Raw genomic sequence first — 14618 nt, forward strand, 5'->3', positions numbered from 1 at the left:
GCACACAGCTTGCGGGATCTCATTTCCCCAACCAGGGACTGAACCTGGGCTACGGTAGTGAAAGCTTGGAATCCTAAGCACTAGTCCATCAGGGAGCTCGCTAAGATTTAATTCTTTAGGGCGGTTTTAGGTTATACAACAAAATTGAGAGAAAGGTACAGAGATTTCCCATATACCCTTATGTACCCCTTATTTCATAGCTTCCCCCATTGTCATCATCAGTCACCAGAGTGGTACATTTGTCACCAACGATGAACCGACATTGACACATCGTAATCACCTAACGCCCACAGTTTACTTTAGAGTTCACTCTTGGTGGTGTACATTCTGTGGTTTGGACGAATGTATAATGACTTGTTTCCACCATTGTTATTATACAGAGCATTTTCACTGCCTTAAAAATCCTCTGTGGTCTACTTACTTATTTCTCCCCACCTAACCCCTGGAAGCCACTGGTTTTTTTTTTTGTTGTTGAAGGGGACTGCAGCTCCTGCATTGTGGGTGGGACTCGTGGCTCATCTGTACAGCTCCCCCTCCCCCTCTCCTACTTTTTTAAAAATTGAAGTATAGTTAATTTACAATGTTGTGTTATTTTCAAGTGTACAGCAAAGTGATTCAGTTATACATATATGTATATATGTATTCTCTTTCAGATTATTTTCCGTTATAGGTTATTACAAGATATTGAGTATAGTTCTCTGTGCTATACAGTATAGGTTCTTGTTGGTTATCTGTTTTATATACCAGTAGTGTGTATATGTTAATCCCAAACTCCTAATTTATCCCTCCTTATCCCCTTTGCTAACCATAAGTTTGTTTTCTATGTCTGTGAGTCTATTTCTGTTTTGTACATAAGTTCATTTGTATCATTTTTTTAGATTCCGCATGTAAGTGATATATGGTATTTGTCTTTCTCTGTCTGACTTACTTCACTTAGTATGATAATCTCTAGATCCAGCCATGAAGCTGCAAATGTCATTTTTCATTCTTTTTTATGAGTAATTTCCATTGTGTATATGTACCACATCTTCTTTATTCATTCATCTGTTGATGGACCTTCAGGTTGTTTCCATGTCTTGGCCATTGTGAATAGTGCTGCTATGAACATACGGGTGCATGTTATCTTTTTGAATTAGAGTTTTCTCCAGATATATCCCCAGGAGTAGGATTGCTGGATCATATGGCATCTCTATTTTTAGTTTTTTGAGGAACCTCCATACTGTTCTCCATAGTGGCTGCACCAATTTACATTCCCACCAACAGGGTAGGAGGGTTCCCTTTTCTCCACACCCTCTCCAGCATTTATTATTTGTAGACTTTTTGATGGTAGCCGTTCAGACTGGTGTGAGGTGGTGTACCTCATTGCGGTTTTGATTTGCGTTTCTTTAATAATAAGCGATGTTGAGCATCTTTTCATGTGCCTGTTGGCCATCTGTGTATCTTCTTTGAAATTTCTGTCTTTTAATTGTGCATTTAGACCACTGATGTTAAAAGTGATTATTGCTGTACCTGGATTAGTATCTACCATATTCATTACTGTTTTCTGTTGTTGTCCTTGATCTTTGTTCTTGTATTTGTCTTCCACTCTTTTTCTACCTTTTGTGGTTTTAATTGAGCATTTATTATGGTTCTGTTTTCTTTCCGGTCTTAGCATATCAATTATACCTCTTTTTAATTTTTTTAGTGGTTGCTCTAGATTTGCAATATACATGTGTAACTAATCCGAGCCCACTTTCAAATATGCTATACCATTCATAAATAGTGTGGGTATCTTATAATATCAATAACGAAATAATCCTAATTCCTTCCTCCCATCCCTTGTATCACTGCTGTCATTAATTTCACTTATATATAAGCTACATAAGTATGTATGTATATGTACACATAAGATATATAGGGAAGCATACATAGCTGAGTACATTGTTGCTGTTGTTATTTTGAACAAATTGTTACCTGTAAACAGCTCATGGAGCTCAATATCAAAAAAACAAACAACCCAATTAAAATACAGGCAGAAGACCTAAACAGACATTTCACCAAAGAAGACATACAGTTGGCCAAGAGGCACGTGAAAAGATGCTCACCATCACTAATTATTAGAGAAACGCAAATCAAAACTACAACGAGGTATCACCTCACACCAGTCAGAATGGCCATCATCAAAAAATCTACAAACAATAAATGCTGGAGAGGGTGTGGAGAAAAGGGAACCCTTTTGCACTGCTGGTGGGAATGTAAATTGATACAGCCACTATGGAGAACAGTATGGAGGTTCCTTAAAAAACTAAAAATAGAACTATCATATGACCCAGCAACCCTACTACTGGGCATGTACCCTGAGAAAACCATAATTCAAAAGGACACATGTACCCCAGTGTTCATTGTAGCACTATTTACAATAGCCAGGACATGGAAACAACATAAATGTCCAATGATAGGTGAGTGGATAAAGAAGATGTGGTACGTATATACAGTGCAATATTACTCAGCCATAAAAAGGAATGAAATTGGGTCATTTGTAGAGATGTGGATGGACCTAGAGTCTGTCATACAGAGTGAACTAAGCCAGAAAGAGAAAAACAAATATCGTATATTAACGCATATATGTGGAATCTAGAAAAATGATACATATGAACCTAGTTCCAGGGCAGGAATAGAGACGTAGACATAGAGGATGGACATGTGGACACGGTGGGGAAGGGGAAGCTAGGACAAATTGGGAGCTTAGGTTTGACATAAATACACTATCGTGTAAAATAGATAGCTAGTGGGAACCTGCTGTATAGCACAGGGAGATCAGCTCGGTGCTCTGTGATGACCTAGACGGGTGGGATGTGGCGGGGTGGGAGGGAGGTCCAAGAGGGAGGGGATACATGTCTACATATAGCTGATTCATTTCATTGTACAGCAGAAACTTAACAACATTGTAAAGCAATTTTACTCCAATTAAAAAATAATAATAAAAATAAAAGTTTTTATTTTACCTTCACTTCTTCCTTCTTCAGTGTTCTTCCTTTCTTTATGTAGATTCAGTTTTCTGATCCATATTATTTGCCTTCTCTCTAAAGAACTTCTTGCAAGGCAGATCTACTGGCAACAAATCCCCTCAATTTTTATTTGTCTGAGAGTCTTTATTTCTCCTTCATTTTGGAGGATAATTTTGCAGGGTACAGAATTCTAAGTTGGTGGTTTATTTCTCTCAACACCTTAAATATTTCCCTCCACTCTCTTTCTGCTTGCATGGTTTCTGAGGAGAAGTCTATGTAATTCTTATCTTTGTTCCTCTGTAGGTATGGTGTTCCTTTCCTCTGGCTTCTTTCAGGATATTTTCTGTATGTTTGATTTTCTGTAATTTGAAAATGACATGCTGACATGTAGTTGTTTGGGGCATTTACCCTGCTGGGTGTTTTCGGAGCTTCCTGGATCTGTAGCTTGGTGTCTGACATTAATTTGGGGAAATTCTTAGTCATTGTTTCAAGTATTTCCTTCTGTTGCTCCTCTTAATTCTCCTTCTGGAATCACCATTATGTACATGTTACACCTTTTATAGTTGTCCCACAGACTGTGGATATTCTGTTCTGTTTTTTGGGTTTTTTTTTTTTTAAGTCTTTGTTCTCTTTGTTTTGGGGTTTTCAAGGGTTCTCTTGAAATAATACTCTTGCTCAGAGATTCTGTCCTCAAACATGTCCAGTTTACTAATAAGCACACCAAAGACATTCTTCATTAATGTTACAGTGTTTATCCCCAGCATTTCTTTTTGGATCTTAGGATTTCCATCTCTGCTTACCTTGCCCATCTGTTCTTGCATGCTGTCTGCTTTCCCCATTAGAGCCCTGAGCATATTAATCATACTTGTTTTAAATTCCCTGTCTGATAATTCCAACATCCCCACCATGTCTGGTTCTGATGCTTTCTCTGTCTCTTCGAAGTGTGTTTTTTTGGGGGGCTTCCCTGGTGGTGCAGTGGTTGAGAGTCCGCCTGCCAATGCAGGGGACACAGGTTTGTGCCCCGGTCCAGGAAGATCCCACATGCCATGGAGCGGCGGGGCCCGTGAGCCATGGCCGCTGAGCCTGCGCGTCCAGAGCCTGTGCTCCGCAACGGGAGGGGCCACAACAGTGAGAGGCCCGTGTACCGCCAAAAAAAAAAAAAAGTGTTTGTTTTTTTTTTGCCTTTTGATATGCCTTGTAATTCTTTCTTTTTTTGTTGTTTAAAGAAATAAGATTCTTTTTTAAAAAATAAATTTTTTTTTTTTATTTTTGGCTGCGTTGGGTCTTCGTTGCTGCACACGAGCTTTTCTCTGGTTGCGGCGACCGGGGGCTACTCTTCGTTGCAGTGCGCGGGCTCCTCATTGTGGTGGCTTCTCTTGTTGCAGAGCACGGGCCCTAGGCGTGGGGGCTTCAGCAGTTGCAGCACTTGGGCTCAGTAGTTGTGGCTCGTGAGCTCTAGAGCACAGGCTCAGTAGTTGTGGCATACGGGCTTAGTTGCTCCGTGGCATGTGGGATCTTCCCGGACCAGGGCTCGAACCTGTGTCCCCTGCATTGTTGGCAGGCGGATTCTTAACCACTGCACCACCAGGGAAGTCCTGTAATTCTTTCTTGATAGGCGCACATGATGTACCGGGTGAAAGGACCTGCTGTCAATAGGCCTTTAGTGATGTGGTGGTGAGGAGTGGGCGAGTCCTGTGATTGGGGCTCTGCCTTGCGTTGAGCCTGTGCCTCTGGGCTGTGAACTTCACAGGTGTTTCAGATTCTTCCTCTCGCCTCAGGTGGAACAGGAGGACTCCAGGGGCCTGGAGTTGGGTGTTTCCCGCACCCCCCCCCAATTAAATTACTGAGTTTAAAGTCACTTGAAAGCATCCCCAGACTTCCCTGGTGGCGCAGTGGTTAAGAACCCACCTGCCAGTGCAGGGGACATTGGTTCGATCCCTGGTCAAGGAAGATCCCACATGCCGCGGAGCAACTAAGCCCGTGCGCCACAACTACTGAAGCCCACGCACCTAGAGCCCATGCTGCACGACAGGAGAAGCCACCACAATGAGAAGCCTGTGCACCGCAACGAAGAGTAGCCCCCGCTCGCCGCAACTAGAGAAAGCCCACGCACAGCAACGGAGACCCAACCCAAACAAAAACAAAAACAAAAAATCCTCAATAAAGAACTTAAAAAAGAAAAGAAAGAAAGCATTCATTCCCCTCTGGTGGTTATGCTACCAAGTTGATATATGATTAGGTTCTATCACTTCATTTTATTTTTGATTTCTAGGGCTTGTTCTTTTCTTTTGACTTAATTTTGTTTCATAATGATGTATGATTCCAAACTCAAAGCTACAAAATGAAGAGGTGAACTCTTAGTGAACTCCAGCTTCCAACCCTGTCCCCTCTGCCCCGTTTCCTCCGTAGGAAACTGTTGTCTTTAAAATCGACTCCTTTCTTGCCCCTCTCTTTATCCCCTTACCCTGATTCATTTTCCTTTTATACATCTTATCACTGCCTGGTACTATTACCTTCTTTCACTACTAGAATGTAAGCTTCATGAGAGTAGTGACCAAAGTAAATGTGTTTCTCAGTTCCATGTAGGGCCATTCAAAAGGATATTTGTGATTATTTTTTTCCTTTTTGAGTATTTTGAGGTTACCATAGTTTATTTTATTTTTAAAAATTTATATTATTTGGTCAACACTGCTATTTCACATCAACACGTATGAATTATACCTTTGCAGCCATGTAAAGGTCACACAGGGCAGTATGATCTAGTGGGTGTAGAGGCGACAGGCCCCTGTGTTCTGAGCTGTGCTCTATTCCCTTAGACGAGTGATATCTGAGCATGAAGATGGCCTGTGGCATCTGTGTCCAAGAGGCCCCAGTTTCATGACATCTTGTTCAGCTACCCGTGCAAGACACAGGAGAGTGTCATGCAGGAGTGTGGGTGCTCCAGCATTAGAGTGAATTAGACTTCGGATACAGGCAGCTGTACTAGAACGTGACACACATGTTCCTAAAAGTCACCACACCCTGCAAAGTAGTTCAGTAAAAACCACAGAGTTTATGGGCAAATTAGGATTAGGAGCACAACACTCAAAACCTTTGTCCATGGCACATGAAAAGGAACATGATAAAAACAGCACAGGTTTTGCACATGGTAAAAGGTGAAGAAAAATGTATACACTGCAATACACTTACCCTGAAAAGACCTGATGCTGGCAGCCTGTGAATCCAGCTGGGCGCAGTGTTCCGTGCTCACCTGTTGTTACTCATGGGCAAAATCACGACATAAGCAAATGGCAAATTCGTACTGTGATCAGATTGTTTCCTAATAGTCATGTTGGAACAATATATATACATTTTTTAAACAGGTGGTATAGCAGAACTGACTGTATTTTTCTCTTTTCCCTTTAGATGATATGCTGATGGGCACTGCTGGCAGACGTGCTTCTAATGAGTTCTTGGTGTGTGGAGGGTATGTTTGCATATATTTCACTAAACATTTTTTCATATTTTTTGTGTGTGTGAGTAAATTATAGAACTCTGTGTTCTTGATGTAAAATTTACTTTGTTTCACAATCTATTCTTTAAAAACTTTTTAAATTGTGTTAAAAGACATAAAATCTGCCATCTTAACCATTTTTCAGTTTGAGTTCAATAACAGCATTAAGTATATCCACAGTGTTGTGGAACAGATCTCCATATACTTATTTTTTTAAATATACATTTATTTATTTATGTATTTATTTGGGGCTGTGTTGGGTCTTCATTGCTGCACACCGGCTTTCTTTAGTTGTGTCGAGCGGGGGCTTCTCATTGTGCTGGCTTCTCTTGTTCCAGAGCACGGGCTCTAGGCGCACAGGCTTCAGTAGTCGTGGCACGCGGGCTTAGTAGTTGCGGCTCACGGGCTCTAGAACACAGGCTCAGTAGTTGTGGCGCACGGGCTTAGTTGCTCCGTGGCATGTGGGGTCTTCCCAGACCAGGGCTTGAACCCATGTACCCTGCATTTGCAGGCGGATTCTTAACCACTGTGCCACCAGGGAAGTCCCTCCGTATACTTTTATATGGTTATATATTATATTGTTATATTTAGATCTTTAATCTATTTTTAGTTGATTTTTGTATACGGCATAAGATAAGGGTCCAGTTTCATTTTTTGCATGTGGATGTCTAGTTTTCCCAGCACCATTTGCTGAAGAGACTGTCCTTTCTCCATTGAGTGGTGGTGGCACCCTTGTCATAAATCATGTGTCCATGTATGCAAGTGTTTGTTTCTGGGCTCTCTGTTCTGCTCTACTGGTCTATAGATCTGTCTTTATGCCAGTGCCACACTGTTTTGATTACTGTAGCTTTGTAATATGTTTTTTAAAAAATTTATTTATTTTTGGCTGTGTTGGGTCTTCCTTGCTGCGCGCGGGCTTCCTCTAGTTGTGGCAAGCAGGGGCTACTCTTCGTTGCAGTGCATGGGCTTCTCATTGTGGTAGCCTCTCTTGTTGTGGAGCATGAGCTCTAGAGTGCAGGCTCAGTAGTTGTGGTGCACGAGTTTAGTTGCTCTGCAGCATGTGGGATCTTCCTGGACCAGGGCTCGAACCCGTGTCCCCTGCATTGACAGGCAGATTCTTAACAACCGCGCCACCAGAGAAGTCCTGAAATATGTTTTTAAATAAAAAAGTATGAGACCTCCGGGAATTCCCTGGCGGTCCAATGGTTAGGACTCAGTGCTTTCACTGCTGTGGGCCTGGGTTCAGTCCCTGGTTGGGGAACTAAGATCCCACAAGCCATGTGGTGCAGCAAAAAAATAAATAAATAAATAAAAAGAAGAAGTATGAGACCTCTAATTTTATTCTTCTTTTCCAAGATTATTTTGACTATTCAGGGTCCTTGCAGATTCCACATGAATTCTAGGATAGATTTTTTTATTTTTCTATTTATGCAAAAATTGCCATTAGGATTTTTTTTTTAACATCTTTATTGGAGTATAATTGCTTTACAATGGTGTGTTAGTTTCTGCTTTATAACATAGTGAATCAGTTATACATATACCTGTGTTCCCATATCTCTTCCCTCTTGTGTCTCCTTCCCTCCCACCCTCCCCATCCCACTCCTCTAGGTGGTCACAAACTACCGAGCTGATCTCCCTGTGCTATGCGGCTGCTTCCCACTAGCTATCTATTTTACATTTGGTAGTGTATATATGTCCATGCCACTCTCTCACTTTGTCACAGCTTACCCTTCCCCCTCCCCGCCATTGGGATTTTGATAGGGATTGCACTGATCCATATAAAACACTTTGGGTAGTACTATTGACATCTTAAATACTAAGTCATCCAGTATATGGAAATGAGATGTCTTCTTTAATTTGTTTTAGCAGTGTTTTGTAGTTTTCAGCATACAAGTCTTTTGTCTCCTTGGTTAGACTTACTCCTCAGTATTTTATTCTTTTTGATACTATTGTTGGTGAGATTGTTTTCTTAATTTCCTTTTGGGATTGTTCATTTTTAGTAAATGGAAATACAGCTGATTTGTGGGTGTTGATTTTGTATCCTGCACCTTTGCTGAGTTTGCTAGCTCTAATATGTTTTGGGGTTTTTTTACATGTGAAATCTTTAGAGTTTTCTACATTTAAGGTCATGTTATCTGTGAACAGAGATAATTTTACTTTTTCCTCAGTTTGAAAGTCTTTAATTTCTTTTTCTTGCCTAATTGCTCTGGCTGGGAATTCTACGTTGAATAGAAGTATTGAGAGTGGCCATTCTTGTCTCATTACTGATCGTAGAAGAAAGGCTTTCTGTCTTTCACCATTGAGTATGCTGTTAGCTGTGGGCTTTTCATGTATGACCTTTATTATATTGAGGTAATTTCCTTCTGTTCCTATTTTATTTAGTGGTTTTATCATGAAAGGGTGTTGGATTTTGACAAATGCTCTTTCTGCATCAATTGCGATGATCATGTGATTTTTGTCCTTGTTCTGTTAATGGTGGTATACTGTAAATCCCATTTGGTCATGGTGTTTGATCCTTTTAAGGTGCTGTTGAATTTGGTTTGCTAGTATTTTGTTGAGGATTTTCACATCAAATTTCATCAGGGATATTCTCTAGTTTTCTTGTAGTGTCTGTGTCTGGCTTTGGTACTAGGGTAATGCTGAACTCATGGAATGAGTTGGGGAGTGTTCCCTCCTCTTCAAATTTTTGGAAGAGTTTGGGTGTTTGTGTTAAGTCTTTAACTGTTCGATAGAATTCACCAGTGAAGCCATCTGGTCCTAGACTTGTCTTTGTTGGGAGGTTTTCAGTTACTGATTCAGTCTCATTACTAGTAATGGGTCTGTTCACATTTTCTTTCTTCATGATCCAGTCTTGGTAGTTTGTGTATTTGTAGGATTTTTTCTGTATCTTCTAGGTTATCAGTTTGCTGGTAAGCAATAGTTCATAGTATTCTCTTAAAATCCTTTTTATTTCTGTGGCATTTTTATGTCCCTTCTTTCCTTTCTGATTTTGAGTCTTTTCTCTTTTATCCTTAGTTAATCTTGCTAAGGGTCTGTCAATTTCATTGATTTTGATAAAATCAATTTCATTGATTTTATTTTAAAAAAATAAACCAACTCTTAGTTTCCTTGATTTTTTTCTATTGTTTTTCCATTTTCTCAGTTTTCTTTACCTCTCCTCTAATCTTTATTATTTCCTTCCCTCAAGTGGAAGACAACCAGAATCTTAGAAAAAGAGTTCTGAATAAATCAAGATGCATAATCTGTATATGTTCTGCCATCTACCTGTTATTTCCTTCCTTCTGCTAACTTTGAGTTTAGTTGTCTTCTTTTTCTAGTTCCTTGGGGGATAGAGTTAGGTTGCTGATTTGAGATCTTTTCGAACATGAGATACAGACTTCATCTTAGCACTACTTTGACTGTATCCCATAAGTTTTGGTACATTGTGTTTTCATTTTTCTTTTTCTCAGGTTATTTGCTGATTTTTTCCGAGATTTCTTCTTTGACCCATAGGTTGTTTAAGAGTTGTGTTGCTTAGTTTCCATGTATTTGTGGATTTTCTAGTTTTCCTTCTGCTGTTGATTTCTAGTTTCTATCCTGTGTGATTGATTGGAAAAGATACTTTGTATGATTTAAATTTGTTAAGATATGTTTTGTGGCCTACCATGTGGTACATCCTGGAGAATGTTTCCAGTGCATCAGAGAAAAATGTGTTCTGTCAGTGGGGGGAGTGTTCTGCAGCGTCTGTTAGGTCCTGTTGTCTGTGGCGCTGTTCAGGCGGTTGTTTCTTTATTGGTCTTCCATCTGGTTGTTCTATCCATGATTGAGGGTGTGGGTTCAGCCTGTGATTATTTTTGTAGAATTGTCTTTTCTCCCTTCAAGTCTGTTATGTATGTGCCTCATATATGTGGTAGTGCTGATGTTTGGTGCATGAATATATATAATTCGTATGTCTTCCTGGGTAATTGACCCTTTTATCATTATATAATGTCCTTTTTTTGTTTCTTATAACAGTATCTGACTGAAAGTCTATTTTGTCTGATGTTAATGTAGCCACCCGTGCTCTCCTTTGGGTACCATTTGCATGGAATATCTCTTTCCATCCTTTCACTTCCAGCCTAACAGGGAAAGATTTATTACTGCCATTTTGTTACTTTTCTGTATGTCTTGTGGCTCTTTTGTCCCTCATTTCCTCTCTTACTACCTTTGTATCTTGTTGTTTCTTTCAGTACTGATATGCTTTGATTCTCTTCTCATTTCCTATTGTGTATATTCTGTAGGTATATTCTTTGAGGTTACCATTGAGATTATATAAAATAATTTAAAGTTATAACAATCTATTTGAAACTGATAACTTCAATCACATATAAAAACTCTACTCGTATAGAGTATAAGAGTATACTGCCCCCCACCTTTATGTTACTGATGTCCCTGATTACATCTTTATTCAGTGTACCCATTAATATCTAGATTTATAATTTGGGGGTACTTTTGTCTCTTAGATTCTTTTTTTTTTTAAATATTTATTTGTTTATTCATTCGTGCATGCATGCTGTGCTGGGTCTTAGTTGAGACATGGGGGATCTAGTTCCCTGACCGGGGATCCAGCCCAGGCCCCCTGCATTGGGAGCGTAGAGTCTTAACCGCTGGACCACCCAGGAAGTCCCTAGATTTTCTTTTTATTTAAATATGAAGTAATGGTTCCAAAAGTTCTAAAGTGACACTTTAGAAGATAATCATATTGTTTGTTTAGGTAACTAAATATATAATCTCTTTATCTCTGTAAGGTTGTAATTGGGCAAAAATGGGAGAGATTGTGGCTTTTTTAGAATTACAGAAGGGCAAAAGAAGGAAATAACTCATCTTTCTTAAGGCCCAGTACTGTCCCTGATGTTTTAAGGTATGTTGTAAATTGAATTGAAAGTCATCTAAGGACATGCTCTTTCTGAATTTATGAAAAGCAAGGAAAGAAACCAGCTACACTACAAAATGTGGACCTCAGATGGGTTATGTGCAGGGAGAGTCACACAGTGTATAGGGAGAGTCACACAGTGTATTTTCAGTCTGCATCAAAGTCCAAGTTCCTTGGGAATGCTTACTGCACTCATAACTTTGTAAACATTCCAGTCATCTCTACTCTTGAACTTCCTGTTCTTGTACCCAGCATATTTTCCTAGAAGTATTTTTCCTCTTGCATGAGGAGTGAAGAGCAGAGGGTGAGCAGATGAAGCTGCGTTTTGTGGCCTGTGGCTCTTCCTGTTGTTGCAGAGGGGCCTCTGTCCCCTTCTTCTTACAAGCCTTCCTCCTCAGTGTGCATGTGCAGACCAGTAGACTTCTGTAAAGGACAAGTGTGGTTTTTTTGGCTTTATGTATATTTTCAAGATGATCATTTCTTATTCACATTCAGAAGTGATCATTTGGCTTCTTACAGAACTTCCTCTAAATACCACCAATGCGTCAGATGAAAGGAAAGCGGTCTCACTTGTATTTCTTTCCTTTTTCAATGAATGGTGTCTGCAGGCAGTGTCAGCCCACTGTGTCCCCTCACAGCGCAGCCACCCCCATTCCCGTCCCTACTCAGATAAGGAACTACCAGCGCATAGAGCAGAACCTCACCTCCACTGCCAGCTCTGGCACAAATCTGCATGGCTCTCCAAGGTAAGCTAGCAGTTGCTTCCTTTCCCAATTCTTCTTCCTTTCTTTTAAAATTGTTGTTGTTGTGATTGAAACATCTGTTAATTTCCATGGTCGACTTAGACTCTTACGTATGTGTATAATGGAGATGTACAAAATTGAATAATAATAAATTTTTTTGTAATGGATCTATTTAAATGATATTTAAGCTTGGCTGGGTAATTAATATAGTATGATATATATATATATATATATATATATTTGTCCACAAGTATAATTATTTTTAAGAATTGAGGAAGAACTTGTTAAAAAATGAAATCTCACCAGTTTTAGCAGACTATGTACATATTATTTATTTCTCCCACATCCTAAAACCCCACTCAAGTAGAAAAGGAATGACAAAGGTATAAGCCCACAAAGACAAGTAAAACGAGAATAAGTATTGAGTGGGTGACCGCTTCCGACGCGTTTCTGGAAGTGAGAAAGAGAACAACGGAGGGGTGCCTGCTGTCGCCACCGGGCAGGGTAAGTGTGTGAGCAGGCGGGGCTCAGGCAAAACAGGGCAGCCGGAGTCATAGCTCAGGCGGGGTGGCCAGACGGAGGCGGACGGCTGACAGCAGGAAAGCTGCATCTGGAGGAAAGTGCATGAGTGCAAAGAGAGGAAAACTTACGTGAAGAACTAGTACCTCAGAGCTAGGTTAGAGACTGCATCTGTAAATAAGAACGAAATGCTACTGAAAACAAGCGAAGTAAAAAAGACCTCTTGGACATTACAAAACAGAATAACTGAACTAAACAAAAGTAAACGTTGGAAGACAGAGTTGAGGAAATATTTGAAATAGATAATCAAATCAAGAAGATGGAAAGTGTGAATTAATAATAATCTTCAAGGATTAATTAGTTTAGGCATTCTAGAAAGAAAACTATAATAGCGAGGAAGAAAATTTCCAGGAAATAATTATGAAATTTTTTTCCAAAATTGGAGGAGACAAGATTTTAGATTAAAAGGACCCACCAAAGGAATAGCTCAGTGAATGGAAAAGGATCCTCACCGTCTTGTGCGATGTAAATTAAGAAAACTTCTAGGAAGAGTATTTGGCAATACCTGTGAAAATCAGTAATGCATATATCCTTTGACCCATCAGTCAGCTTCTGGTAACTTATTCTAAGATATATATTCCTTGCCTGTGTATAAAATCGTATGTATACAAAGTGGTTAGTTGTTATAATAGCAACGGATGAGCAATAAGCCCAGTGCCCACCAGTAAGGGACAGATTTATTCTGATCCATCTGTGACAGTGGAACACCTTCCAGAGAGAGTCAGGAAGCTCTCTGTGTGGTGAGGTAGGGCGGTTTCCAAGGTACATTGTGAAATGGAAAAAGCAAAGTGAATAACAGTGCACTAGCAGTGGTTCTCAAAGTGTGGTCTGCAGCTCCATTTCAGAGGGTCCATGAGGTGGAGACCGTTTCCATGGTAATTCCAGGATACTGTTTGCTTTCTTCACTGCGCTGACACGTGCACTGTTGGTGTGAACGCTGTGATGGGAAAGCTGCTGGTGCCTCAGGACAGGTCACGGGAGTGGCTCCCGTTCTGCTGTTAGCCCTGGTCTCCTTACCTCCACACACTTATAGTACCTAGGAGTGTCTTTAGTGAAACAGTGAAAGGTATTATCTCTCTTTGAAAATCTCCACCTTGAGTGGAAAGTAGGCATAAAGCACCTTTGCTGCACATCGGAGTAGTGGTCCTAAGGAAAATCCCTTGTATGGTTGTTTTCATGGTGAGCTGACTTTTAGCCACTTTTTCATGGAACACCTGGTGCTTGAGAGGACAGCTGTGGCTGTGGTGTTGACAGCCATTTTGTCAAAAGTGAACTAAGTTGGTGGTGATATTTTGATATGAATGTGACTTTTTGATATTGTATAATGCGTCAGCGTTCGGAATATCTGCATAACTCTGTCAACCAGTATTTTCCAAATGACCAAATTTTTTAAAAAGCATATGTAGATATAAGATCCATTCCAAGTACAAGATATTTTTGCCAGAGAATGGAGTTTAATGGAACAGAGTACAAATTTTACCGATGTGGTTTCAGATTCCATATTGCAGCTGATCTTAGAAATGACCACTTGCTGAGTTTTGGGGTGGCATCAAAGAGGAGTGTCACAGTATCTGAAAGGCTACCAAAGTGCTCCTCCTATTTCCAGTTACAAATTTATAAGGCAGTGTTTTCTTCATGTACTTCTCCCAAAATAACACATGTAACAGACTGAATGTAGAAACAGTTATGAATACCCAACTGCCATCTCTTGAGCCAGACGTTAGAGATTTGCAAAATAATGTCATGCTTCTCAATAATTTGTTTTGGAAAATATTTTTCATAATCTTGTGTCATAAGTTTATTATTTTTAATGAATTAATAATTACAAAAATTTCTCAGTTTCAACTTCTAGTACCATAAAAATCAATAGATATAATAAGTTGCATAAATAAAAACTCTGGTATCTTCAGTAACTTTAAGAACAT

At 39.8% G+C, this 14618-nt stretch overlaps 1 protein-coding gene across 4 annotated transcripts in view; it reads left to right on the forward strand.

Moving 5' to 3' along the window:
• Positions 1 to 14618, forward strand: part of ULK2 (unc-51 like autophagy activating kinase 2) — a 66297-nt gene that overhangs the window by 32568 nt on the left and 19111 nt on the right. For 3 of the 4 annotated variants that reach the window (XM_030861301.3, XM_060290217.2, XM_030861302.3), the window contains exons 14-15: positions 6393 to 6453; positions 11980 to 12117. In XM_030861301.3, coding sequence (XP_030717161.1) covers positions 6393 to 6453; positions 11980 to 12117 — 199 coding nt within the window. The remainder of the gene's footprint in view (positions 1 to 6392; positions 6454 to 11979; positions 12118 to 14618) is intronic. The other variant, XM_060290218.2, reaches the window with a different exon arrangement.

This window comes from Globicephala melas, chromosome 20 (genome assembly GCF_963455315.2).
Source record: "Globicephala melas chromosome 20, mGloMel1.2, whole genome shotgun sequence".
Taxonomy (NCBI): Eukaryota; Metazoa; Chordata; class Mammalia; order Artiodactyla; family Delphinidae; genus Globicephala; species Globicephala melas.